Below are 27292 nucleotides of genomic sequence, written 5' to 3' on the forward strand. Positions count from 1 at the left end.
ACCTAGCTTATAGTTTCTAATTTTGTATTTTTCACTTCATCAATACCTGGGTATCACAAAGGCACATATGCAGTAATAGAAATAATTACAAAATTATGGAATGAGAAAGAAAGGCTAAGATAATCTGTGATACATGTAAATAAACCCTAATGTGTCTTCACCTCATTTCATTTGGGTACCAATGTGAATAATGTACATATATCTCATGTACCTATAAAACAGGGCCCAGTAAAGTAGCTTTCCTGAAGTTATTTTCTTTCCATTTCAAAGAATAGAAGGGCTGAGAAAATACTTCAGTGGTGGAAGTAATTGCTGAGGCTGCAGACTCAATCCACACCACCACAAAAAAGTCCGTCTCAGGTATTTTATTCTCAGTAGGAGTCATGGATATCAACATAGATAAAGGCAAAGTATTTTTAAGATCACAACAAAACTCACCCTTGAGGGCTCAGGTCCAGAGAATCATCTCTGCTATGCTGCAAACTGGGTGACCCCAGATCAGCAGAAGCATTGGTTGCAGCCGTGGCTGTCCCACTGCTGGCTGGTGTTGTAGACCCCAGGGATCCTGACCCATTTGTGCACGCCTTTGGTGGACTTGTCAACAAAGACTCGGATTCTGCTAAATGTTTTACTTGGTGCATGACACCTTCAACAGAAACAGGAACATAAAGAGGTCAGTTATTCAGGAGTCAAGAACCACCCCTACCACTACAAAATTCCTAAATATTAAGCCTGATAGACTAGAAATAAAGCCGGGAGCACTGGCTGTTCTTCCAGAGGTCCTGACTTAAATTTCCAGTGCCCATGTGGTAGCTCACAACCATCTAATAATGAGATCTGGTGCCCTCTTCTGGCATACAGGCATGCATGCAGGTAGAACGCTACTTTCATAATGAAAAAAAATCTTTTAAAAATAAATAAAATTGAAAGGTATTTTTATTGAGTATCTTCTAATTTTCAAACCAAAATCATATAAAACAGTGCTACACAAAGTAGAAAATATCCATTTTAAAAACAATAACAAAGAGAAACAGCACACATCACAATATGATAACCAGAAAGGGAAAAGATGGAAGTAGTCAATTAGCTTCAAAGGCTACAAGGAGAACACTGTAGTAACACTGCTATCCATAAAAGGCTATTGTAAGGTGGTGGTTGCCATTGTCAGAGTAAGGAGAACTGAAGAGTTCTTATTGTGATAGGAGATACACAGTCATAGATATCTAAAAGAGTTTGTGTTAAATACATGAAAATCTGTGAAAGGAATTATGTACGAACTTTGTTCAGGTGTCCTAATCTTCCATTATATTCTCTTTTACTTTGTTTAGGGTTTTTTGTTTGCTGTTATTTGTTAAGGTCTATGTAGTTCTAGCTTACTGGAATTTTTTATGAAGTCTAGGCTAGCTTCAAACTAACAAAAATTTGCCTACCTGTCTCCCAAATGCTGGGATTAAAGGTGGGCACTATCATAACTGGCTTCCATTAGATTCTAGAAAGAAAGGAGGGAGGGAGGGAGGGAGGGAGGGAGAGCGAGCGAGCGAAAGGGGGTGGCACATTTTATACTTCAGGTACTTGCTACAAAAATGTGTTTTAGGCCAAGCTATGCTAAGTACTGAGGACATAGTAACAGGCAAGACAAAAACACCCAGAAGACTAAATGACTAGGAATGATAAATTTCCAAAGGATTGTAGTAAGTAATGATGAGCTCATAAAACAGAAATACAGCAAGTTAGAGCACACTATAGGAGAACCAAGCTCTATCTGGGAGGAAAACAAGACCTTCAGGAAGAAGTTAACATTTAAGTTCTAGTCTTTCGAGTAGCATGTCCTAGCCATGCACAATCAACACCATTATGTATATGCCACAGATATTTGAGGGTTGAAAATAGAATCTGATAATACAGCAGTCTCTAAACTCAAAAATGACCTGGCATGGTATGGAGATGAAAATGGGCAAGTGGATCTCATATACTTCTAAACCAAAAAATTAAATTTGCGCCCACACAAATAACTGACTTGTTAGCAGCAGCTAACTTTGGGTAATGGAAAAATAATGCTTTGTCTTTAACATCAATTCCTACTGTTGCATTTCTTTTTAAACACGTTGTTAGTTGAACAAAGCTAATTTTATTTAGTTACTTACTTAGAGAGTCTTACTATGTTAGCTCTTAGGTTAGAAATCAAGAGATCTGCCCCTCTTTCGGATTTAAGGTATATACTTACCATGGTCAATGATAACTAAATGGTTAAAACTTCTTTCTACTTTGTTTCTAGTACTATATTGGCCTATCTATAATATTTTCAAAACACAGAAAGATTAAAAACCCAATATAAGAAGAAGTATGACTCTAGCCAGGGAAGCAGACTATGCCTTGTTCAACCATCACCTGAAGCTTTCTCCTTTAACCAGCATCCAGGAGACAGAGGCAGGTGGATTTCTGAGTTTGAGGCCAGCCTGGTCTAAAGAGCAACTTCCAGGACAGCCAGGAGTACACAGAGAAACCCTGTCTCAAAAACACAACAACAAAAAGAAGCTTCCTCCTGCAGTAGATGGTAACAAATACAGAAACCCACAGCTAGACATTATAGAGATATTGAGATTTTGGAACACTCAGCCTGGATGGGACAACTCCATCAAATCCTTCCCCTCAGGGCTTAGGGAACCATGCGGAAGAGGTGATGGAAGTAATTTAAAAGTCAGAGAGGATGAAGGACACCAAGGAATTAAGGCTCTCTAAACAACACATATAACTCAGACTGGGACAGCATGCACAGGTCTGCATGAGTCTGCACCATATGGAGTCCTAGAGCTGAAAGAAGTGCCATCTCTAGCCCTGAAAGCGGCCCAGATGCTATTTCCACTTACAAATGAAAATTTAGTATTCTCCAAGGGAAGTCTCACTCAGGAAACAAACTACTCCTAAGGATACGCTGCAGGCCCAGCAGCAAATGGTCAACAAAAAATGAACTCAAGATCATCTTTGAAAGCTCCTTGTCTAAATGTCGTATCAGGGCTCTTCCTTTGTCCCCTCTCCTACTATTTTTTTTTTTTAATTTTATCTATTTACTCTTACATTTTTCTTCTTCTCTCATCCTTTGTGTATATATTGTGGCTTTCACACTAGTGTTTTTATGGGATTCCTAAGTATATGAACGAGTGGGTCTCTACATCTCTATGTTTCTTGTGCCTTTTGTTGGGCTCTTTCCCTCTGTTTGTTATGTCCTCTTCTGATGTGTTACTTCTTATTTATCTTTTATTTGATTATTATTCCTTAGAAGCCTGTTTGGTTTTCTAATAAGAGACAAAAAGAGGGTGTATCCTGATGGGAGGACAAGTGAAGAGGACATGGGAGGGGAAACAGTAATCAGGATATATTATGTGAGGAAAAAAATATCTATTTCCAATAAAAGGAAAAAAGATAAAGTGATCAAGAGCTACAGAGATGGCTCAATGGTTAAGAATACTGCCTGCTCTTTCAGAGGACCTGAGTTCAATTCCCAGCACCCACATGAAAGCCCACAATTATCTGTTAAATCTAGTTCCAGAGAATCTGATGCCCTCCTATGGCACTAGTCATGTACATTCTCAACCCAATAAGTGATAAAATAAATCCTGAATTGTTCTGATCTACTGCTATGATGCACTGCAACCTTATTCAAAGAATCACTATAGATTGAAATATAGCAACTATACTTTTAAGTCTGACTGCTCCCACACTTGAGCATATATTGGGGTCGGGCACGGGGCAAGGCAGGGAGATCACTGAAAATGACTAATAGTCATCAGTGACACTGACTCTCAATCTTCATGTACTTTCCACACAATACACACACTACACATGAAACCCACTGATTATGCTTGAGCTCTTAAACATACATACACTTTTAAACATATACTTGAGCTCTTAAACATAATACTTTCCTTGTAAGCACTGAACATACCACATCAAGTTCTATCTAGACCATTAAAGGTAGTGTTGATACACGCCTTTAATCCCAGCACTCAGGAGGCAGAGGCAGACAGATGGGAGATTGAGGCTAGCCTGGTCTACAGAGCAAATTCCAGGACAGCCAGGACTACACAGAAAAAAACCTTTCTCAAAAAGAATGATGGGGGAGGGGAAGAAAAAGGCATTACCTTCTCTTCTGAAGTAAACACTAAAAATATCAGGTAACTTTTGCATTAAGATTTCTGCCATTTGAAGTGCTCCAACTACTATCTTCAGGTCTTGGCTTGATAGCATGGAAGCAATGTGACTAAAAAACAAAACATTTGTGTATGAACTGTCTGAAGTTGGTGATTCCTTTTCATCATACTGCTTAAAATTTAACAAAATTCCATTCTATTAAAACAATTCTAATTTTTATTAAATTCAGTTAGATTTTTAAAAATTATGATTATGCTAAAATAGACATTAAAAATTATTCAAGACATTCCAAACTTCATTTTTTTCTGTACAGTGATTTAGAAATTTCTAAAATAACTTTAGATTTAAATTTCTAAATCATTTTAATATTTTCATGAACACACCTTGAAACAGCATGATTTTTCAGAACATCCTTCAGAAGTTCAGCATCAGCAAAATAAATTATCCTAAGAATTGCTCTAAGGCACTTATGTCTGACTGCAGGTCCTGCTGAGGAGCTATACACTTCATAGAGAACACCAAATAAGGTCTTAATGAAAGACTTAGCCAGTTCCGGATCTTCTTTCATTAGCTGTGCTCGAGCATCATCCTTCTTTAACTCTGAATATCCACCTGTTATTTAAAATAAAAAAATTAATGTCCTGAAGTGACTGACCAACTACTATAAAAGCAACCATAAAAATCAAGTATTCAGCTCAGCAACTACTATGTAAATGTTTTTCATTATAGAACAAACATAAACTTACCTAATATTAAGAGATTACTGCACTGACCACTCTGACCAGCAGAAACCATTAGTGTAATCAGTGTACTAAGCAGACCTCTTCTTTGTACTAAAGCATAATCTAAGAAACACTAGGGAAATTTCAATACTAACTCACTAAAATATGAGCTACAAAAATGAGGGTTATAAGAAATGGAGTTATTACTCAGATAAAAGCTATCAAAAAAACTGGATAAACAAGGTGATTTTTGCTATTTTGTTCACAAACAATATGTATAAGGAGAATGGAATGGATGAAGACTATGAACAAGAGTTTGGCCAATTATAGTTACACATCTTGCCCTTCGCCCATAAAGTACATTTGTTTACATCTTATAATAGGACAGCTTTGAGACTACAAAAGTATTAAATAGTGCAAAGGTTGTATACCTTATGAAACTTCTAACATTTACTACCCAGACCTTTTCTGGGGGTGTGGTCTGGGCCAGGACTGAATGAACACCTGAAATAGATCTAACAGGCATCCCATCACTTCAAGAAAAAATTTAGTGGGAAAGACATCGTACATGTAGTAATACTGGCTTATTCATAATAATTGAAGCACAGGTTTTAGTGAAATATATCACCATTACTTAACTATGTAGCTAGAGTTTTCCTGTGTCCACCCACCGCTCAGACCCAAATAAACACACAAACACTTATATTAATTAAAACTGCTGGCCTAATGGCTCAGGCTTCTTGCTAGCTACATCTTATACTTAAATCAACCCATAATTCTTATTTATGCTTATCCATGTGGCTTGGTACCATTTCCCAGTTCTGCCTTCACATTTTGCTTCCTCTATGTCTGGCTGGCAACTCCTGAATCAGCCTTCCTGTTCCCAGAATTCTGCTCTCTGTCCCGCCTATACTTCCTGTCTGGCTACTGGCCAATCACCACTTTATTTATTAACCAATCAGAGCAACACATTCACAGCATACAAAACTTCCCCTTTTTTTTCTTTTTTTTTTTCAAAAGTAAGGTTTTAACTTTAACATAGTAAAATTACATATACTAAAACAATTATCAAGCAAGAATTACAGTTACAATATCTAGTCTATTTATAATAATTAGTCTATCTGTATTTGGCAAAATTTAAGAAGATATCCTATCTATCCTATATTTTTTGAGTCTAAGGTTTCATATCTAACTTATCTTTTATCATAACTAAGGAAATTATAACTATCTAGTCTTCAACTACATTAAAGACCTCAGAAGGATATAACTGAGACCGGACTCAGCTGCTCCCTTTCTTCGGGAATGGAACCATGGAGGTTCTCCCGCTTATATAAAACTCTGCAGGTGGATTTAGGTGCCCACCGGGAGGAGGAAGCAAAGGAAGGGAAACAGTCCCGGGGGGTTAAGGGCTGAATGGGTAAGTGTTTGGTCCCCAGGAGGGGGAAAAATTTTAAAAGAGACAGGAAAGAAGAGACAGGGAAGTGGAGTAAGTGTGGAAAGCGTCCCACAGCAGCCACTAAGGAGGCTGAGGGTGGAAGCCACCCAGGCCTTTGGAATTTGCCTCACCTGAGCGCCACAACTATCTTACCCTCCTCAAAGGATATTCAATGAAACAATTACTATGTAAAAAAGAAAATATTACAGGTTCCAGCAAGAAAGTAAACGTGTTTGACAAGGCTAAAAAGGCTAGAACCTACATGGCAGAAGAAAAATGGCTCCTTCAAGTTACTCTCTTGATTTCCACATGCATGTTATAGAACATGTATACCCACACAGCATACTCAAAATCAATTTGAAATAAATTCCAACAGTGCCTAGCTACTTAACTCAAAGGATACTTACTAGTGTTAGTATTGGCTAAGGGGTTAGGTTTTCTCTGAATGGCACGTGCTGTTCCCGTGTCCTCATTGATTTGCTGCATAGAATTAAAATCAATAGTATAAACTCGTCCCAGAGTGGACAAGCTTATCTCATCCTCACCGACCTGATGGGCTGCCTGAGAGCAAAGAGAGAGAAACCTTGAATATAAACATGTAGAAATTCATTACCTTAAGTACAGCAGGGACCCTCCACACATGCTACTTTACGTATCTATTTTATGTGGCTGGTAAACTGACAGAATGAGGAAATTATAATACTGTTGATGACAAAACTCATTGGTTTAACAAATCATGTTAAATTAAACCAAACAGTGAGCCCTGAGATACTCTGAGACAAAATTCTAGGAAATACCAAGTGACAGAGCATAATTGACATGAAGATACCATTTGTATTTCAAAAACTGCACTGTGAAAGAAATTTATATATGTCCTTAGAACTCTAGTTGTTAGATGGAAAACATTTTTTTACCCAATCAATTTCTAATAACCTACTAAAATTCTCCTTAATCCAAATACCTTGTAGAATTGTCCTTAGGTAAACAAGACAACCTCACATTTAACTGCTGTTCTAAGACTGTAAGGAACACAACTAAAATTTAAGATTAATAATGACAATGCAAACATTACACAGAAGGGACTATTTAACTTCAGACAACCTAGAGAAGTTGCAAAATGTGTTACATATGGTGGTTGCACACCTGGAATCCCAGCACTCAGGAGATTAAGTCAAGAGGTTTCCAGGTTCAAAGACAGCTTAGATTATATAGCATAACCTATGACTTTAAAAACAAACAAATACTCTTAATACAAAAGACCAATCTAAGCGGAGACTCCTAGAGAGAATGAATAACTATCTGGAAATAGAGAGTAAACTAATAAGGAAGATGTAATTATCAGGAGAATGCTAAAAAGAAAAACAAAGTTAGAAATTAAGAACACTAGCAGCTGAGGCACAAGGGACCAGGCAACAATTAACTCTCATAAAAGCACAAACTGGTTCTGAATTTGAGTTCCTTTATAAGAACTCCTGACTTTAGAAACTGATTGGAGGAATGTATCTTTAAGGTACATCTTTACAAGAGATATGAAGATGGTTGCAATTCAAGCATTGTTTTAAATTTAGAAGAATTATGTGTATGTAGAAAAATGCTAACAGAAGCAGGGCATTGGTGGCGCACGCCTTTAATCCCAGCACTCGGGAGGCAGAGCCAGGCGGATCTCTGTATGTTCGAGGCCAGCCTGGTCTATAGAGCAAGATCCAGGACAGGCACCAAAACTACACAGAGAAACCCTGTCTCCAAAAACCGGAAGAAAAAAAAAATGCTAGCAGAAAATGTACAGCCTCTCCAGTGCTGCAATGCTTTTCTAGCACCAAGTCTTTGTGTCATCTGAGAAACTGAAGATTATTATTCCAGTGACTACAAACAACATCAGATGAACAGAAATCACAGCAACTGTCATGGAAAATCTTCATTAACATTTTGGTATATTCCTCCAACGTATCACTCATCTTCTCTTATATCAAGTTGCCAAAAGTTATTGTTTTGAACACTGCTTTCATTTATGTCATTAAAATCTATTGCACTAATACTGAATCACAATCTATTTTTCACTATTTTTGTATTCACCCTTGGGCAGATATTTAACTGGTTTTCACTTTTTCCCCCATTAAGTATATAAAAAGCACACATTGGGAGATTTCTTCTGGGTTGAAATAAAAGACCTGGCTTTGAAAAATTGTCTAACCCTCCAGTGTTTCCTTTGGGAAACAAAACTATGGGACAAAGAACTTAGATTACTTGCTCCAAGCCAAGCAGGTAGTTAGCAGCAGAAGCAGGACTAGAACATCATGTTTTCTGACCTCAACAGAATGAGGACCTTCTTTCTCAGGAGACAAAATGAGAGAATCTTAAGTTAATTCAAAACTGAGCACACTAAACACACACAACCACCTCCCATTCCATCCCTACACCCACTCTCCACAAAAATAGGCATATTTAAATGGTACAATGAAACTACTACCTCAATGATCCGGCTGTCAATCCTGTTATAGGGATGCCAGAGACCTCGGTCATCCCGCCACTGCCAAATTGCACCATCTGTGTTCTGGGCATTTCCCTTCTTCAACATGGTATCAACTGCAAAAATGCCTTCTTTTGGTAAACATGGCATAAGTTCACTGAAAATAAAAAAATGCAATTATTTTAATAAGTAACTTTCTGCACCATCTATAGATATTAAGACTCTCAAGGAAAATGTCCCCATTCTTTACCAAATCAGAGATGTCAGTTCATACAGTTCTTGAGGACTTCGTGGCACAAGATCAATCTGCTCTTGACAACTTCCATTAGAGGCACCACACAGGAGGAAGTGAAGTGTTTCTGCAATGTCTGTTAAGCCAACAACAACAAAACATAAATACATTCATTCACTTACCACCTTCCTTTCAAATATACTGGAAGCACATGGCCTATGAGGTAAGCATCTGAAGCTCACACTTCCTGCCTTACATGATACTTACATGTTAACTCAAGAAACAAACATAATTAAAATGTTCTCCATATTAACTTTCCACTCCCCTAAGACATCAGTCTCTGGAGAATTTAGCACCATAATCACTCAGATGCAGAGGTTTAGTTACTGTAAACACTAAAACCTAAGACAAAGCTGTGTCTGTTAGCTGTAGTGGGTTTGTACACATATGATGTACATGTGAAAAAAGCACAAATCCAGCTATTACATTTTTTATTATCTTGGAAAGGTATCATTTTGTTAACTTTATCAAGTAATACGAATACACTTAGTGTTTCACAAAGATGCTTTAATGGGCATGAACCGAATTCAGAGGCAGACCACTTCCTTATCATACAGCAGGCTTCAAGCTTCATTCTGCAGTACCAAAAACAGTGACCTTGAAATTGTGTTGTGTAGTTTATTTTTATAAGTGATCAGGAAAGTAGTTAAGATACTACCCCACAAAAAGGTAAACATGCTCACAATTACTTATCACTGTAGAATGAAAATGTGTCTAGTGGCTTCCATATGCTATATAGGAAATTTCCTGGAATATGCAAAAGAAGTAAAAATGTGACATTAAAGGAAAATTATCCAGTGTATTCGGAGAAAAGAACTGACTTCCCTTCCCAAGCTGGTATTTAAAGCAGGACTATTGTGCCTAACAGTAACTAGAGAGAAGCTGTTCTCTGACCCTAGGAAACTATGGACTTATCAAGCTGTAAAGAGGTCCTAGAGACTTCAGAATAAGTTAATAAAACTACTTGAGAAGGTGTTAAATATTTCTCAATTTCACTGAGGCAGACAGCATTGTGCTCAATCTGTCCAACTATTCACCTCAATCACACTGTCTTTTTGCCAAAGTCTATGTCAATGCATTAGTTCACAAGAAATACAGTGGAAAGTGAAACTAGGTTTCTCCAAACAAAATATTATACAGTCTGAAACAGTGGGGCCAAAAGCTGAGTCTTCAGTAAAAGGCAAAACTGACTCAAGATTGTATATTAAAATTTCAAAATTCTAAGTATGAAATTATTAGTCATGATTATAGATGTTCCAACAATTATTAACTCTAAGAAAGAATCAAAACACAAATGTTTACTGAAACCATACCACTTTCTAAAATTTACTTATGAGACAAGGCCTAAGAAAGAGGGGTCAATGACAATTTGTCACTGGTTAAGAAACACAAAACCAGTAAAATCAGTAAAAATTGGAGTTATTGATCAGTAGAAATAAGGTTCAGCTTTCTGAGAGAAGCATCCTGCACTCAGATAATTCACTGGAGAAAATCAAATGGGCTGAGAGAATTGAGTTACCTTAAGCAGTTACCTTAATATAAAACTTATGAATGATCATTAATGATTAGTGTGACACTAGAATCAATGATCTGGAGTCATTAGTTTTAAAAACACCAAAGGTGAGTTTTAAGAAAATATAACATCAAAAGTACATGATCAAGCCAGATGTGCCAGCATACACTTTTTCTCAGCACCAAAGACGCAGGTGGATCTATGGAAGTTTAAGGCCAGTCTGGCTTACATAGCAAGTTCTAGGATAGCCAAGGCTACATAAAAAGACCTTGTCTCAAAAAACCAGAAAAGATCTTTAGCACTGCTGGATATCAAACACCCAGACCTCATATATGTCAGGTAGTCCTGACCTCATCATATTTCTTCAATATCCAATGGCATTTATCATTTCTTTTACTTTTGTGACTTAGGTTGACTTTTACAGCTTAAAATACAATAATAAAACAGCACTTACTTTGTTTCATAAGTTGAACAGCTAATGTTGGGCAGTTGGAACACATCAGAGAAAACATGCGAACCACCATTATAAACATCCCAGAACTTAAAATTGGTGGAGTCACTACCAACAGTTGTTGAACATTTGTAAGCAGATCTTTGGAAGCAACCTGCTGCAGTAAATTCTTCATGAACACAAGAAGAGAAATTATTATGCTGTAATTTGGCGATTCTACAACTTTAAAAAATATACTACCAAAGATGATACTCACCTCCTCGTGTTGAAAGTTGTCCACTAGACGTGCAAAACAAAGGCAAGTGCTTTCTACTGACTTTTTGTCCTATTTTTCACAAAGGAAAATAAAGTTTATTAATATAAAATGTTAGCACCACCAGTCAATCAGTTCTTTCTTTGCCTCAAATCAAGGTAACCTCATTATCAGATGTGAGCTTTGAAAAGAAAAAACCTGCAAAGTGTAGTTGGTAATATTAAAGAACATACATTTGCATAGAGACTTGAAGATTCATGAATTTGACACCATCAGCAGATCCAATGCCCTAAGCACTAAGGAATGAAGTTCCTGATAACCAAAAAAGATTTGGCTTTTAGAATAGACTTGCTATAAAAATAAAGCCCTCTTGAAGAAACATCTGTAAATGTTCCTCATAACAACAAAACCAACACTATGTTTACTTCATTAATGGAGCAATGAGGCTTCCTTCTGTAAAAATATGAATCGAATTGCAAAAGTGCACATCTTTGCTGCTACTAGATTCCCTAGAAAGCAAGCTAGAAAGTAGCAGCCAACTAATTTAAATTTTCTGATTCTTAGTTCTCATTTATGAAGTAAGGATGTTAGTTAGTATTGATTTTCACAATGAATTACAGAATATATTTTAAATTACCTCAATTTCAACTATGCATTTAAGAATAAACAAATTAAACCAGACATGGTAGTGCATTCCTTAATCACAACATTTGGGGGCCAGAAGCCAACTGATCTCTGTGAGTTCTAAGCTAGCTGGGGCTATAGTAAGATCATATCCCCAAAATAAACAAGAAACAAACTGACTAGGCATGTATGATGTAGACTTGAAATTATTCAAGTTCGGAGATAGTCTGGACTGTAAGCTGTCCCTTATCCCACAAAAAAAGAAAAAAGAAAAAAAAATTAATGCCTTTACTCTATCTTTATCATTACAGAAATGTAAGAGACAAATGTGAGTCCATCATCTTATATGATCCCTTAAGTATATTCTGTACATCTAATTTTCACAAGGCTTAACAAAATTTGCAGAAGCAAATTTAAAGTAGATTCCTTAAAAAGTGTCTCTAGTAATAACATTATTGGTAAAAGGTAAAAGAAAACAGTTTCTCTCTGACCTCCAGATGTGGCAGCTCAATCTACTCCATTTAATTGTGGTATGAATTCTGCTTTTTAAACTATTTCTGATGTTTTACCTTTTACATACCTACTCTGCTCTCCTCCAACCCCAACAGGTGGAATTTGCACTTTTCATTTCTATTTCAAGACAACCTGTCTCTTCCAGTCTTAACCCACGCTCCCAATGCCTTTTAAAGAGATCCTTCTGAAAGTAAATTCTGACCTTACAAAGGAAAATCTCAATTGTTACTAAGTCATAGTTGCTATCAATATAAAGATACTGAACATATAAATTACCTAACATTTGAGTAAATCTGCCAAAATCTTATTAAAAAAAATCTAGTTAATATGTGACTGGATAATACACTTAACAAGAAGCATAGATCAGAACATTTTAAGTTATACACATCCAATCAGAAGACCTCGGGGAAGAAAAAGAAAAAACTTTCATGGTATAGGAAACGGATTCATACTTTACCTGATGAGTTAGCCTTTGGGTAAGCAATGGTAGGGAATCTGCCACAAAATGAAACTCATCTGGTGTGATACTCTGGCAGCAATTAGCTGCAATTGCTAGTGCATTTCTTTGGGCATTTATGCTGAAGAATTCTAGATACAGCAAGCAATCTGCCAAACCACCCTAAAATACAGAAAACTGTTAAAGTGAAGAGAAAATATTCTTTACCAAAAATAACTATTAAAATGTCTAGTACATCACTTTGGGGGAATATGTCCTCTTCCAGAGCTACAAGGAACTAGCACAATGTAGTTCTGAGATAAACATTAAAGGAAATACAGTCCTTCAACAACACCACTTACCGCCTGTAAAATGGCTTTACTGTGTCTCCGTGACAACATCTCCAAGGCAGTTAAGGCCTGCTCTGCCACATCAATACACTGAATAACTTGCAGCTAGAAATATTAAAGTAGGTACCAAAGGTTATTATTTATTCTTCAACAGTACTTTATCTACATGAACACTTTATGTTCAAAACTTGACTCCTCCTGTGTACTTATGAACAAGGTGTACTAAATCAGGACTACCTTTTCTAAGAAGACAGGGATAGCATCTACTACAACAGCAGATGACCGAGGGAGCGCTTCCATCATATAGGTTAAGGCGCGGCAAGCATGATTCATCTAGAAAACAAGATGAGATTTTATTCAATAAATACTCATATTAAAGTTTAGAGTGTCTTTAAAAATACATGATGTACTTACAATGTCAAAATTATGTTCCATCTGCAGTAATGTTATCTGTTAAAAACATAAAGTATTCAGTATTAAGAACGTTCTTGAAATATTTCTTGCATTTCACTTAGATAGAAGAATTTCTCCCTTGCGCATGCACACACACACACACACACACACACACACACACACACACACACACGACAGCAAGGCATACGTCAGAATTATTATGCTTATGATGTCACTCATTATATGCAACAGCTATGGATTGGCAATGCTGTTATAAGTCATCAACTTAAAAAAATCATTTCTGTTGCTTAAAACCAATCATTTTAGTAGTTCTAATATCCTTGAAAGAAGCTCATTAACAGAGGATTTACCAATTGACACATTATTAGCACCAGCAATGACTGGTATTTGCTGAATTAATATTAACACAGACTGAAGACCACAGTTTACATTCTGTGTACATCTGAAATGAGTACCATTATAGCAATATGTTAATCATACAATAAAATGTGATTTGAAAATAGGATTGAATACATTAGAGACTACAATTAATAAAGGATACGAATGTAATTATTTCACAAATAAATAAGTCTAAAAATCAGATTTTACATTATTTTCTCATTTGAAAAAGACTTCACAGAGATTGCAGCTATTTTTGTCAAAAAAAGGAATGCAAAACTGGAAAATTTTAAATGCACTGTATTTCAGGTATCAAGTACCCTTCAATTAAATGGTGATAAAAGATATACAATACCCATGACTTCTTCGGTAAATAAATATGTATAATACATGCCTTGAAAAAGTTCTTCAAAACTAAAACATTTATACACATTCACCATCTAAATCAATCACTTAAAAAATACATCTAAATTCAAAAGGCTTTCATAGGAAACACCAAGATTCCTAATTGAAAGATGGAATCAATCAGCTGTAACACATTCCCTTACACTAAAAGGGACGACTTGTAAATGTTAATTGTTTTAGTCTCATTTCTGTTGCTACGATAAAATACCCTGAAAAAAGCAACTTGGAGAAGAAAGGGTTATACTTCAGTTAACAAGTATAGCATAGAGTTCATCATTTCAGAGAAGTCAAGGCAGGGACTTAAAGCAGCCAATCACAACAACAGTGAAAAACAGAAGTTAATGTGTGTATGCTTACTCCTGTTCAGTACCATCTCTGTATATATATAGTCCAGGATGCCCTGCCTAGGGCATGGAGGACTCCACATAGGCTGCGTATTCAAGTTAATATAAAGAAGACAATTCCCCAAGACTCGAGCCCAGGCTAAGATGATCAAAGATCCCTCCCAAGTGATTTTAGATTATGTCAAGCTGGGATTGAGTAATAAACACTCAATCTTTCTCAACCACAAAGACAACCCAAAATAAGTTAGCTTATTATTGCCCCAAAAACCGGGAAATTGAACAATAAACCCTAACACATTTTTTCAGTGTAGAAACAAAGCATTACTGATAGGCTGAATAACTTTAAACCATTTAAGTAATAAAGATCAAGCGAGTGACTTCAACAAAAACTTGGCGCAAAAATATTTACAAACTCAAGCTGGGTATACAGCTCATTAAGAGAGAGTATTTATTTGTACAGCATGCACATAGGCAAAATAAACCAACAGAAAAATAGTAAGTATGCTTACCAAAGCTGGAACAACACTCTTCACAGGAAACCCTCCCAGAGTCTCTTCGTTTCCCATAACCAATAGCTGACACATTTCAATGACTGCCTGAAGCTGTTGACTCTCATCACTCGCTTGTAGTCCTTGAAGAAGCTGTTGGGCCTTAGAACCTTCAAGGGAATAGAAGGCATTACTTTTAAACACTGAGAGCTGGAGACTCCAACTCTATTTCTGGCAGCAATGTCAGGCAGCTCACGAGCATGGATAACTCCAACTCTAGGGAATCTAACACCTCTTCTGGCCTCCTCAGGTATTCATCCAAACATGTGTACATAGAAAGATGTAGAAACACTCACAAACACGTAGGAAAAAAAATGTTAATCTTTTTTTTAAAATTACAATAAACATTGAAGAGCTGGGGAGATGGCTCAGTAGAACTCTAAGATCAGATTTCAAAACAAGTGTTTCTCCAACCATGTAGAAATAAAAGACATAGCACAGACACTCTTAAAGGAATACCCACTCCTGGAGACAGACATTATAAGGCAAAAAGAAAAAAGGAAAGCAAACTCAAGTCTATGCCACTTAAACACTCAAAGGAGAGCTACTGTGTCTGCTCAGCCTTAACATGACCTCAATTATTTGGTTTACGCCTTTTTAACTTAAACAAGTTGATTAATTTTTAGCAGCAAAATTCAAATCACCAAAAACCAACAGGAACTGTTTGCTTTGCTATACCTACACTTTCAAAGAAATCAATGTGGCGAGTACAATTTTAGTCCAATAAAAATTTCTTAATAATGGTATCCGGTTGTCAAAAGAATGTTATGTTTCTTTAAATATACACACCAGGATTAAATAGAAAACAGAGTAGAGAAAAGGAAGCAAAATTAAGAAAGGCAGAATAATGCATCTGAAGATATGAAGTATTCAACACAAAAACAAACAACTTTTGTAGTTCTAACTACACTAGCAGGTGCTGGCTACTGGAGCAGTTCTTTTTTTAAGACTCAATTCCATTATGCAAATTCATTACAGTGAAGAAAGCACTCAAAATTAAAACCAATGCTGGGGTTTGTAAAAGCTCAGTGCTACAGTGCTTCCCTAGTATTCATGAAACTCAGGGATCCATCCCCAGGATGGTAAACAAATGAGTAAAATCTACCAATTTGTATTATCTCTTCATAGATGCTTTCCTATTCAAATTATTGTTTGCACAGTGGGCTTTTAAACCCAGTTATCATTAAGTTTTAAAATATATAAATGTGGATACAAAAATATCTGAAAATAACTTTCAACCTATATGAAATTTACATCAAAACAAGTTTATTATTATTAAGGTTCAGTGATCTTCCTGATGACATAATCCTGAAAAAGGCATGTGACACCCTCGGAAGACTTTTCTTTATTGTACGTAGCTAACAAATTACATAATTGCTGCCTACTACCTTGCAATAATTAAAAGTCCACCTGAAAACAAAATGCAGACATGTTCAAAAGAATACAACTTCTAAATTCTAAACTAAGTATTAGTATTAGTAAAGCTGGTTTATCATTTGTGCTAAAGTAATACATAACTTTTTTAAAAGTAACTGATGAAAAGAATCCTAAGTAGATCCTAATTTCACTTAGAAAGGATGAAATGCTATACACCAAGTCTATCTCAGAAACATAATCACCTAAAGAGAGTAGAACTGGCAAATATGCCATGCAAAGGGTGTCTCATAAACAAACATTGAAGCTGGCAATCTTAAGTATAATTATTATCAGTGAGATTGCAATTATCTAAAAGCCCTATATCCAACTGTGTTTCTAAAGAGACCTTTAGTAAAACCAACGGCCAAAATGCTACATATCTATGATGTACGAAGAAATCTAATTACTAGAGCAGTAGATTTTAGATATAAAATTATCATTTTATACTCATAAACAATTAAGTTAGGGGTTCAATGGTAGACCATGTGACCAGCATAGATGATGTCATAAATTCAACTCTACTAGCAGAAAACAAAAAGAATAAAGGTGGCAGCAGCCATAACCACCCATGCCACTGTTTCTTAAGTAGACTAAATGTACTTATTACCAAAACTTGGTACAGATAAAAAGAGAGATGTTCTTAATGCCTGGCAATTAATACATTATAAAGTATAATATACAAAAGATTAAAAATACCCTTTTCCCAAAACAAAAATTTAATGAGAACTGTGTTACCATGTATCTGGCAAGTCATCTCAACATCAAGTCAAGTTTAGTAACAACAGGACATATTAGCGCTTATGCTGAAATCAAGTATATGGAAAAAAATGTTCCCCATTTAGTCACAAAGATTAAAAACACTAATTTAGGAGTAAAGACCAATTCTGCTAATGTTTAATATTTGAAAGGCATCATAAAGCAAAAATGGAATTACTAAACTCAGCAGCACTAAATAAAAGTATTCAGGCCTGCACTGAAAACACAACTGACAACTTGGAGGAGAATGGGATGGCACTGCTTTGGTTCTTATTAGGCTACCGGCAATTTGCAGTATCAGTTCAAAAAAAGTTCAAAGCACCAGCACTCCAACTACTATTCACAGCCTTATCTTTGCATGTAAAGATTTCAGAAACCTAAAACATAGCCACAGACCAACATTCCAATAAACAGGAGACCAGGAGTTGGCAGGCCAATATTTTCTACTAAGAGCCAGACAATAATTATTTTAAGCTTTGCAGGTCATCCATCGTAGCTATCTTATCTAATTCTGACTTTAGTATTATAGTTCAAAAATAGACACAGATAGTACAAAACTAATGAACATGGCTCTGATCTATTAAGACTGGATAGTAAAATTTGAAATTCACTTTATTTTAAACCCAAAATATTTTTTCCCAGGCATTTAAAAAGGTAAAGGACATTATTAGCTCTTGGGCTACATAAAAAGAAGCAAAAGGAGTCAGTGAATGTTTCATGAAGAAAAACATTTTGTGTTTTATGGAGAAAAAGAATGAAAGTTACCCTGTCAAGCCTCTTCAATTCTTTTATACAAAATGTTGTAAATACATAAATAAAACAAATACTAGGCTTAATTGTTAAAAAAAAAATGGGAATACAGGACTAAGAATTATAAAGAGAGGAAAAAGAAAATCAACACTTCTCGGATATTAATTGTGACAAATACAAAAAACAATGAGCTGGGAATATGGCTTATCAGTGTAATGCACAAAGTTCAGTTGCCCCAGCACTACCAACAAAAGAAAATAAGGGGCAGTGACACTACACAATTTCAACAGAGAAATCTGCTATAAAGAATCAATGAATTGCCTAAAACTGAAAAGCACAGTATTTCAAATTAACTCAATACAAAGCAAGAAGTAAGAAAAGATTATAGCAGACAACTTTAGAAAAAAACAAACTGGCCGGGCGTGGTGGCGCAGCCTTTAATCCCAGCACTAGGGAGGCAGAGGCAGGCGGATCTCTGTGAGTTGGAGGCCAGCCTGGGCTACAGAGAGAGATCCAGGAAAGGTGCAAAGCTACACAGAGAAACCCTGTCTCGAAAAAGCAAAAGAAAAAAAAAAAAAAAAAAAGAAAGAAAGAAAGAAAAAAAGAAAAAACAAATTGGAATTGGGCATGGTGGCACAAACCTTTAATCCCAGCACTTAGGAGAGAGGCAGAAAGCCCTAATTATAGAGTTCCAGGACAGCCAGGACTACACAGAAACACTAACTAAAACACACACACACTCCCTACAAAGAAACTAAAACACACACACACACACACACACACACACCCTTGTTCACAGGAAAAAGAAAATCCTAAAAAAAGAAAACAAAAAATGAAAAAAAAAAGTTTAATGAAGATAAACTATAACAATCAGGAAAAAAAAGTGCTTATAGAAAATGTTACACAAGAGAAAATATCCTTTGAAATTTAAGGCCCAACGATTTTTCAAATAAAAACAGATGATTATTGGTCATCCTTAACTACTATGAAATAGTCCTTCAGCTGGAAAGAATAAAGATTTTTAATAATGCATCTAAAACAATTATTTGTTATCAAGTTTCTCTTTTTTCCTTTTTGTTTTTTGTTTTGTTTTATCAAGATAGGGTTTCTCAGTTTTGTTTTGTTTTGTTTTGTTTTGTTTATCAAGATAGGGTTTCTCTGTGTAACAGCCCTGGCTACCCTGGAACTGACTTTGTAGACCAGGTCTCAAACTCACTGAGATTCACCTGCTCTCTGCCTCTCAAGTGCTGAGATTAAAGGTGTGTACCACCACCACCCAATGTTATCAATTTTTTACAACAGCAGGCAAATGGATGGAACTAGGAAAAGTCATTCTGAGTAAGGTAACCCAGACTCAGAAGGACAAACATGGTATGTACTCACTCATAAGTGGATACTAGATATAAAGCGAAGGACAATCAGACTGCAACCCACAGATCCAGAGAGGCTACATAGCAGGGGGGACCCTAGGATGACTGTGGCTTATAAGTTTTTGTTTTACTCAATTACTGGGCAAGCTTTAGTGAAACATTTCACTACTAGGATAAGAATTTGTACCGTATCAAGCTGATGACAGAAAATGCTGGCTATACTTTCAGGAGGGGAGGCTAAAATCTTTTTAGATTATGGATTGCCTATAGAAAAATGTCTGCCGTAAATCTAACAGTGAAGGGGAAGATGAATAGGAATCTCACTTACCCAACTTAAGTAAAACATAGCTCGCTGAACCAATGAAAATAGGTTTCTTCTGTATCCCAGAATCTAATATATAAAAACTCAGCTAGCATTTGGCGTAAAGGGGCTTATTGGAAAATGTTATCATTTTTACTATTTTCTACAGAGAAAATATTTTACTGTTTAAAATAACCCTGGACTGTTGAATTATAGCCTGTTTTTATGTTCAAGCTATCTATTATTTCTCCTGCAGTTGTACATGTTTTTACATTCAAAAAAGGAACAAATACTATAGAATTGTATTACATGGAATATATAGAATATACAAATTCATAGAGACAGAAAGATTAGACATTATCTCAAGATAGAGAAGAAAGGAATATAGAGCAATGATTTCCTAAGTACAGAATCTGTTTTGTGTGATAGAAAAGTCCCACAAATCGACAGTAGTATCAGGACATATCATGAATGTAATAAATCAATACATTAATGTAATTAATGAATATCATAAATAGAATTATTGAATGAATGCCACAATGAATACCACAAATGAAATTAATATCATGAGTGTAATTAATGAATATCACTGAGCATAATTAAATGAATGAATGAGTGAGTGAATGAATGAATGAACGAAAAAGAAATATCTCACACAACAGTAATAGAGGAGGTCAGGATCTAAACCACTTCAATTCTTAAACTGTTTGTGATATGATAAATTATTTAAGGTTATGTGTAATAAAACATTAAAACACACAACTGACAATTTAGTAGAAGAGAAAAATATATTAAAAAGAATACAAAGGCCGGACGGTGGTGGCGCACGCCTTTAATCCCAGCACTCGGGAGGCAGAGACAGGCGGATCTCTGTGAGTTCGAGGCCAGCCTGGGCTACCAAGTGAGTCCCAGGAAAGGCGCAAAGCTACACAGAGAAACCTTGTTTCGAAAAACCAAAAAAAAAAAAAAAAAAAAAAAAAAATACAAAATGATTATCAAAATGTAAGTTAACAGTTCTCACCTTAAGTTTTATAAAAGCCCCAGAATATAACACTATACTATTGTTATACATGATAAGTAAAAATACAGGGTTCTATATCTCCACAGTGGTGAATTAGTAGCTAATAAAACTTTGTGTACATCTGACATTTGATCCAACAACCCTGTTTTCATAGAAAAGAAATGTCCAATTCAAGATAAGATGTCCAATTTAAGACAAGAGAGAAATACTACAAGGTGGCTCTGTGTAGAAAACAACTCTGCTTAAATGTACTTATGATCAGGATAGTACCAGTATCTAGTATATGGTAGTAAATAAATGTTCAAGAGATCTCAAGAAGATAGGTATGGTAGTATCCACCTGCTGTGGATGATTGATTGATAAAACTCTGATTGGCCAGTAGCCAGGCAGGAAGGATAGGGTAGGCTGGACAAGGAGGAGAAGAATTCTGGGAGGTGGAAGGCTGAGGCAGAGAGACGCTGCCAGCTCCCGCCATGACTAGCAAGATCTAAGGTACTGGTAAGCCACGAGCCATGTGGCAAATTATAGACTAATAAAAATGGGTTAATTTAAGATATAAAAACAGCTAACAAGAAGCCTGAGCCATTAGGCCAAACAGTTAAATAATATAAACGTCTGTGTGTTTATTTTATAAGTGGGCTGTCAGACTGCTGGGGCTTGGCAGGGCCTGGAGAGAAAACTCCAGCTACATCCAACCATTATCCCAATACATGAGAGATACAAGGACCCAGAGTTGTAAAGAAGCCTGGGCAATATTTTTTAACTCACAAAACTCTCAAAAAGGGAACTCTGTGGCAGAGTATGTCACCTGAGATGAAGGGAAACAAAAATACAACTGCTTTTAAGTTATCTTGCTAATAAAAGCCAGAAATGAGTTGTTTTGTTTGGTTGTTTTGCCTGAATATATGTCTATGTGAGGATGTCAGATCTTGGAGTTACAGACAGTTGTAAGCTGCAATGTGGGTGCTGAGAATAGAACCTGGTGATCTGGAAGAGCAGTCATTGCTCTCAACGTCTGAGCCATCTATCCAGCCTGCGGTTTGTTTCTTGAGAGACATACCAGAGGAAGATTCGGTAATAAAAATTACACATAATGCAATGTTTTTAAATTTTTGTTTTCATTTTTTGATTTAGACAGGGTTTCTTTGTGTTGCCGTGGCTGTCCTGGAACTCACTTTGTTGACCAGGATGGCCTCAAACTCAGAGATCTGCCTGCTTCTGTCTCCCTAGTGCTGGGATTAAAGGTATGTGCCATCAGGCACATCATATAATGCAATGTTTTAACTACAAAATAAAATTTAAAAAGTCTTAGCAAATAAAGATGCTTGCTACATAAGCCTGACAACCTGAGCTCCATCCTTGGAACCTACACAAAACTAGAATGGACCAACTCCAAAGTAGCCCTCAGACCTCCAAATACTTGTCCTAGCATGTGTGTGCACGCACACACACACACATACACACAAATATCACCTGTAAGATTTTATTTAAAAATTTCAAATACTTGATGGTATGTATATATTAGCCACCAAGCTATGAGGTTAGTAAAAAATTATTAGATGTTGTCAAAAAGACTTTAACTGGACTTTTAACTATAGAACAGTATATTCCATTATAAATTAAGACTACAAATAGTCACTGTTATGTCAACCATGTAAGATCTGGGTTATAATTAATCTGATAGACGTCTGGTAAGAAGTAATGCTGCAGAGAAATCGCTATCAGGTTCATATTAATAATGTCTTATGAGATAAATTTTGTAACATAAAAAGTTTCAGATAAAAAAATGAATTCAAAATATGTAATCAGATGACATAATTGTATGATTCCTTCCTGCAGCTAGAAAATTTTATTTTTTTTATAAGAATGTGGATTACTCAGCAGTCAAAAATAAAAGTACAGAAGAAAGTCTAAAAGATGCTAAATTATTACACCAACAAGTAACCAATAACAATTATTCAGAGACTTCAAGGGAGGAAACATTTTAAAGTATTCACTTACTAGCTCCGCTTCCAATTGTTCTATGGAAAAGCTGTGACATCCGAGGACCAAGAGGACCAAACAGGTGAGGAGGAAGACCCCTGGCCTCTAACAGGGCTAAAGAAAAAAGAAGGGCAGGGGAGTAGTTGAGTTGATTTAAAACAACTGATCTTACCTAAAAATGTCAAGGAAGTGATTCATCTTACACAATTGAGTTAGCCCAATGTTACTTTCTACTCTAAGTTTTAAAAGAAACTAAATTGAATTTCTAAGACCTCAGACACACAAATTTAGTTGCTACAAATTAAAGCACCCCCGTATCTTCAAATATGTTAAAGTTTTGGAGAGAACTTAAAAATACATTCTGATCAAAACTATGTAAGAAAACCATAAGGTAAATTACTATTTTAGGTAAGTCATATATTAAGAGCCCCTGCCTCATTTTCCCATTAAAATTACTTCCCAGAGAGATTTTGGTAAACCTGTCCAAAAATATGAAAATCATGACACCATTTTTACCAGTTAACAAAGAAAAGCTGTGCTTCTAAGTGGTATCAAGGGGGAAATTTTAAAAACTTGTTATTTCTCTCAGGAACTGTAGTAAAGCAATGTGAAACTACATATAATGTATTGGAAATCTATTAAAAATCCATCACCTGAGATATAAGTACAAACCTACCTAGTCATGTACATGGAGTACACATAATATAAGATTGTATTTTAAAGGCTCTGTCCAACTTTTTCAAAAAGGAAGAAAGAAAACTAACTAGAGTTTATGAAAGAACATGGGACTTGAGGAAAACTCACCCTATTAGATTTATTTTTATTTAATTTATTGTTATGTTTTTAGATACCAGAGAATAACAACATATTGAGGTGCTTCGTAATTTATTACTAAAGCCAATTACACATGTAATCATGTGAAGAAATTTTTTTGAAAAAATATGAGGCTTTGCTTGGTTAAACAGTAAAAATGAAGACGCAGACAGGTCATCTCTGAAACCAAAGCATCATGTTGTCATTAAGCACAATTTTTTTCCCCAGAGATGCAGGTATATCTAGAATTGCTAGACAATGTTCAAGTGAATATATATGAACTGAGTTCGTTCAAGTCAAGAATAGGAGGATCTGCAGCCTGCAGTAATCATTTCTTGCAAACTCAATAGCTGTCTTTACCTTGTAATCGTCCCATCTCAGAATCATCCGATTCACTCTCCCCAGAGGTGGTCATGCCAACAGCCCCTGCAACAGAACTAGAGGCTTGGGGAGAGGGGGAAGGTAAGGATTAGGAGGAGCATTTAATCTTGTATGTCTGGCTTACCTTAAAGAAAACCAAAGCTTACAGACTATAATAAAGTAAATGTGTCATCCTACACACTCAGCCCTTCTACACTCTCTTCCATGAAATTTAGGAGCAAAAGGGGAGCTCAGCTACTTTATATAAACATAAGCATAAGCTCTGTAACCTTCAAGCTCTTGAAACAGCTTTCTCCCAGATTCCTCAGCCACTCAATCAAGTGAAACTCTAAATGACATTTCAGAAATGTAAGTAACCATTTATCTGCTTTCTCTAATTTCAAGAGTATGAAAAGATTGTACATACTCTTCTTTTTAGGATGAAATACTGAAGACATACATTACAAGTAACACATAAGTGCAAAGAATTGCTATAAAAAAGAGGGAAGCTAAGAAGTCAAAAATTAAAGTAGAATGAAGAAGTAGAAGGATTCCACTACATAAAACACGTATGAACCAAATCAAAAACAAAACCAGTTTAAGTTAACAGCAGCAAATATTATGAATCTGACCAAAGGAGAAATACTATTCTTAGAGGAACTAGTAGTCCAATAAATCACTAAGTGTATGCTGAAACCTACACAGCCTCAAAATTAGGTTAGATCTACATATGACAACATCATTAAGAATATCATCAAGCCTGCTTAATGGATAATGACAGAATGCCATTCAAGAAGACACAGGTTTATGACTGACAAATTTTGAGAGTTCTTCTGAGCAGGACATGGTGGCAAGTGCATCACCAGCATAGGGGTCTCTCTGTCTCTCTGTCTCTCCCTCCCTCTTCCTCTCTCCTCTCCCCCCCCCCCCGTCTCTCTCTCTCCCCCCCCCCCACACACACACCACCTTATCTAAAAGTAAAAGATGTCAATGTGCCAGTCACCAACCAATTCTACATTTTTAGAAAATATTTCTATATATATTATATTCTTTAACTTCAATGGATTCAGAAAAAAGGCTAACAAAGAGTGGCCTAATCCAGCCCTTTCATTATTTGATAATATAAGTGATAAAAACAGAGCCAAGCCCAGCTTTTTATAAAGGTACTAGGGAATCTCAATCCATACTATTGCAGCAAAAGCTCTTAGACACAGAGTCCCTCCCCAGCCCTTGGCAGCTCTTTCCAAGTCTGACACAGCTGTCCAATGATGTTAAGTTCCCTTTATATACAGTTTTACAAAATTAGGTGTTCAGGCTAGCCTAGTCTTTAAGCTAACTTAGTTAAAAATAGATAGCTGTTTGGGGAAATGTAACAGCTGTCAACTCAAAAATTCATTAGTCAAACCCAAAAACTTTATTCACAGGACATTCCATTTCTGCCCCTACAGCAGAGACAATCGTTTATATTTTAGAAACATTTCAACCTCTTACAAAGGAAAGAAAACAACATTAGAATATAAGGCTTACAGAAGGATTTTTATTTGCCAGAAACTGCTAAGTGTCATGGGTAAGTAAAGAAAGCTTTAGGAAGATTTGTATGTCATAAAACTTTGTAGTAAGACAAAAAGCAGCTTTCCTTTACTGTAGTCTCCATCACAGGGTAAAACAGTCCTAACAAAATTTGTAGTACTAAACAAAAGAGGGAGAGAAAGCATTTAAAAACTGGGTGCTTCCCAAGTGGTGGTGGTACAGGCCTTTAATTCCAGCACTCAAGAAGCAGAGGCCAGCCTGGTAGCTAGGGCCGTTAAAAGAGAAAGCCTATCTCAAAAAAAAAAAAAAAAAAAAAAACATCAAAACAGAAAAAAGAAAAGAAAAGAAACTGGGTGCTGAATATGGTAACTTACACCTTTAATCCCGGCACTTAGGAGGGGAAACAAGGTGAGCTCTGTGAGTTGCAAGCCAGAGTGACTACCAGGCCAGCCAGAGCTCCATAGTGAGAACCTATCTTTTTTTGTTTATATGACTGTTATTATTTTTATACACTTTTAATTTCAAAACAAAATAAAACCAAAAGCACCACAATAGATGATAACACCCAACCCCGCTATTTGGTGAAGGAGGGAGTTTTCCTGTCTTAAGACAACAAGGACAGAACACAGGAAAATAACAACTAGACACGAGCAGAGAGCCAGGTAAAGAGCCTGTCTTTTTAAAAACAACAAAAACAGTTGCTTTCTAGGACATGACCTTGATCACTTCTTGTAGTTATGAAGTCTTGATATTAAAAAGTGAACGCCAGAACATTATCTATTTTTCCTTGCCATTTCACTGTTCTGAAAGAAGTCTAACAACTACAGAACCACTCTTCAAGAGACAGACATCAAAAAGTAGTTGAAAACACCACAGATGTGTCATCTATGCTAGTTTTGATTTGTATTTTACACAGAGAAAATAAAATACATTTTCTCACAAGTATTTTGACACAAGCCAACAAAGGAATTTCTGCTATCCACCTCCAAAGCTTAATCAACTAACTCAATCGAATAACAGTCAACACCTATGTGTATCTTTTGTCAAAAAAAAAAAAAAAAAAAAAAAAAGAGAAAGAAAGAAAAAAAGGAGGGGCGCGCTCTATCACACTGATTTCAAATATGAATGTCAATAAAACATACATACTACATTCCCTTCGAGCATTTATCTTCTTAGATAATGTATCAAAGACCAAATCCACTGGCCCTTCTTTCTAACCTTGAAATTTATAAATATGAATTAAACTTTTCTAACCCCTAGGGAGAAAACATACGTGTACTGTGTGCACTCGGTTTCTAGGACCTGGATTGAAGCGTCAAACATCTTAGCTTAGAACTCTGGGAAAGCTTAACCAATGTGCCTCAGTTTTCCCTCATTTATAAAATGGCAGTTACAGAACTCACACCTCAGCAGGTTGTTTTGAATATTCAATGGGAATATATGGAAAATGTTTAAAGCCACATCTGCAGAGTGAACAGGCACTGCAGTTATAATTATTGTCTAACAATATATTCAGAAATGTCATTTCTGTTACTCATTTGAGGACTGGCCTCATACTTCAAATATTCTCACTTAAAATAAATAATGGAAGTCTAGGAAGTGATGTTCAACACTGGCAAGTAGGAGTTGTGTATTATAAACAGCCTGAATGAGCATGCAAATGAAAAAGCTTATATTCTTCCAGAAATTTATCAATTA

The 27292-nt window shown here is 36.0% G+C and overlaps 1 protein-coding gene across 19 annotated transcripts in view; it reads right to left on the reverse strand.

The window, feature by feature from the left end:
• Positions 1-27292, reverse strand: part of Trip12 (thyroid hormone receptor interactor 12) — a 131117-nt gene that overhangs the window by 40119 nt on the left and 63706 nt on the right. For 9 of the 19 annotated variants that reach the window (XM_059278577.1, XM_059278578.1, XM_059278589.1 and 6 more), the window contains 15 exons: positions 24065-24148; positions 22910-23005; positions 15256-15404; positions 13620-13655; positions 13443-13538; positions 13218-13310; positions 12877-13038; positions 11286-11354; positions 11033-11198; positions 9024-9141; positions 8771-8930; positions 6714-6867; positions 4533-4761; positions 4140-4258; positions 439-646 (listed from right to left, as the gene is read on the reverse strand). In XM_059278577.1, the coding sequence (XP_059134560.1) occupies positions 439-646; positions 4140-4258; positions 4533-4761; positions 6714-6867; positions 8771-8930; positions 9024-9141; positions 11033-11198; positions 11286-11354; positions 12877-13038; positions 13218-13310; positions 13443-13538; positions 13620-13655; positions 15256-15404; positions 22910-23005; positions 24065-24148 (1939 nt within the window). The remainder of the gene's footprint in view (positions 1-438; positions 647-4139; positions 4259-4532; positions 4762-6713; positions 6868-8770; positions 8931-9023; positions 9142-11032; positions 11199-11285; positions 11355-12876; positions 13039-13217; positions 13311-13442; positions 13539-13619; positions 13656-15255; positions 15405-22909; positions 23006-24064; positions 24149-27292) is intronic. The other 10 variants (XM_059278591.1, XM_059278590.1, XM_059278588.1 and 7 more) reach the window with 4 other exon arrangements.

The sequence above is a fragment of the Peromyscus eremicus genome, chromosome 13 (genome assembly GCF_949786415.1).
Source record: "Peromyscus eremicus chromosome 13, PerEre_H2_v1, whole genome shotgun sequence".
NCBI classification, from domain to species: Eukaryota; Metazoa; Chordata; class Mammalia; order Rodentia; family Cricetidae; genus Peromyscus; species Peromyscus eremicus.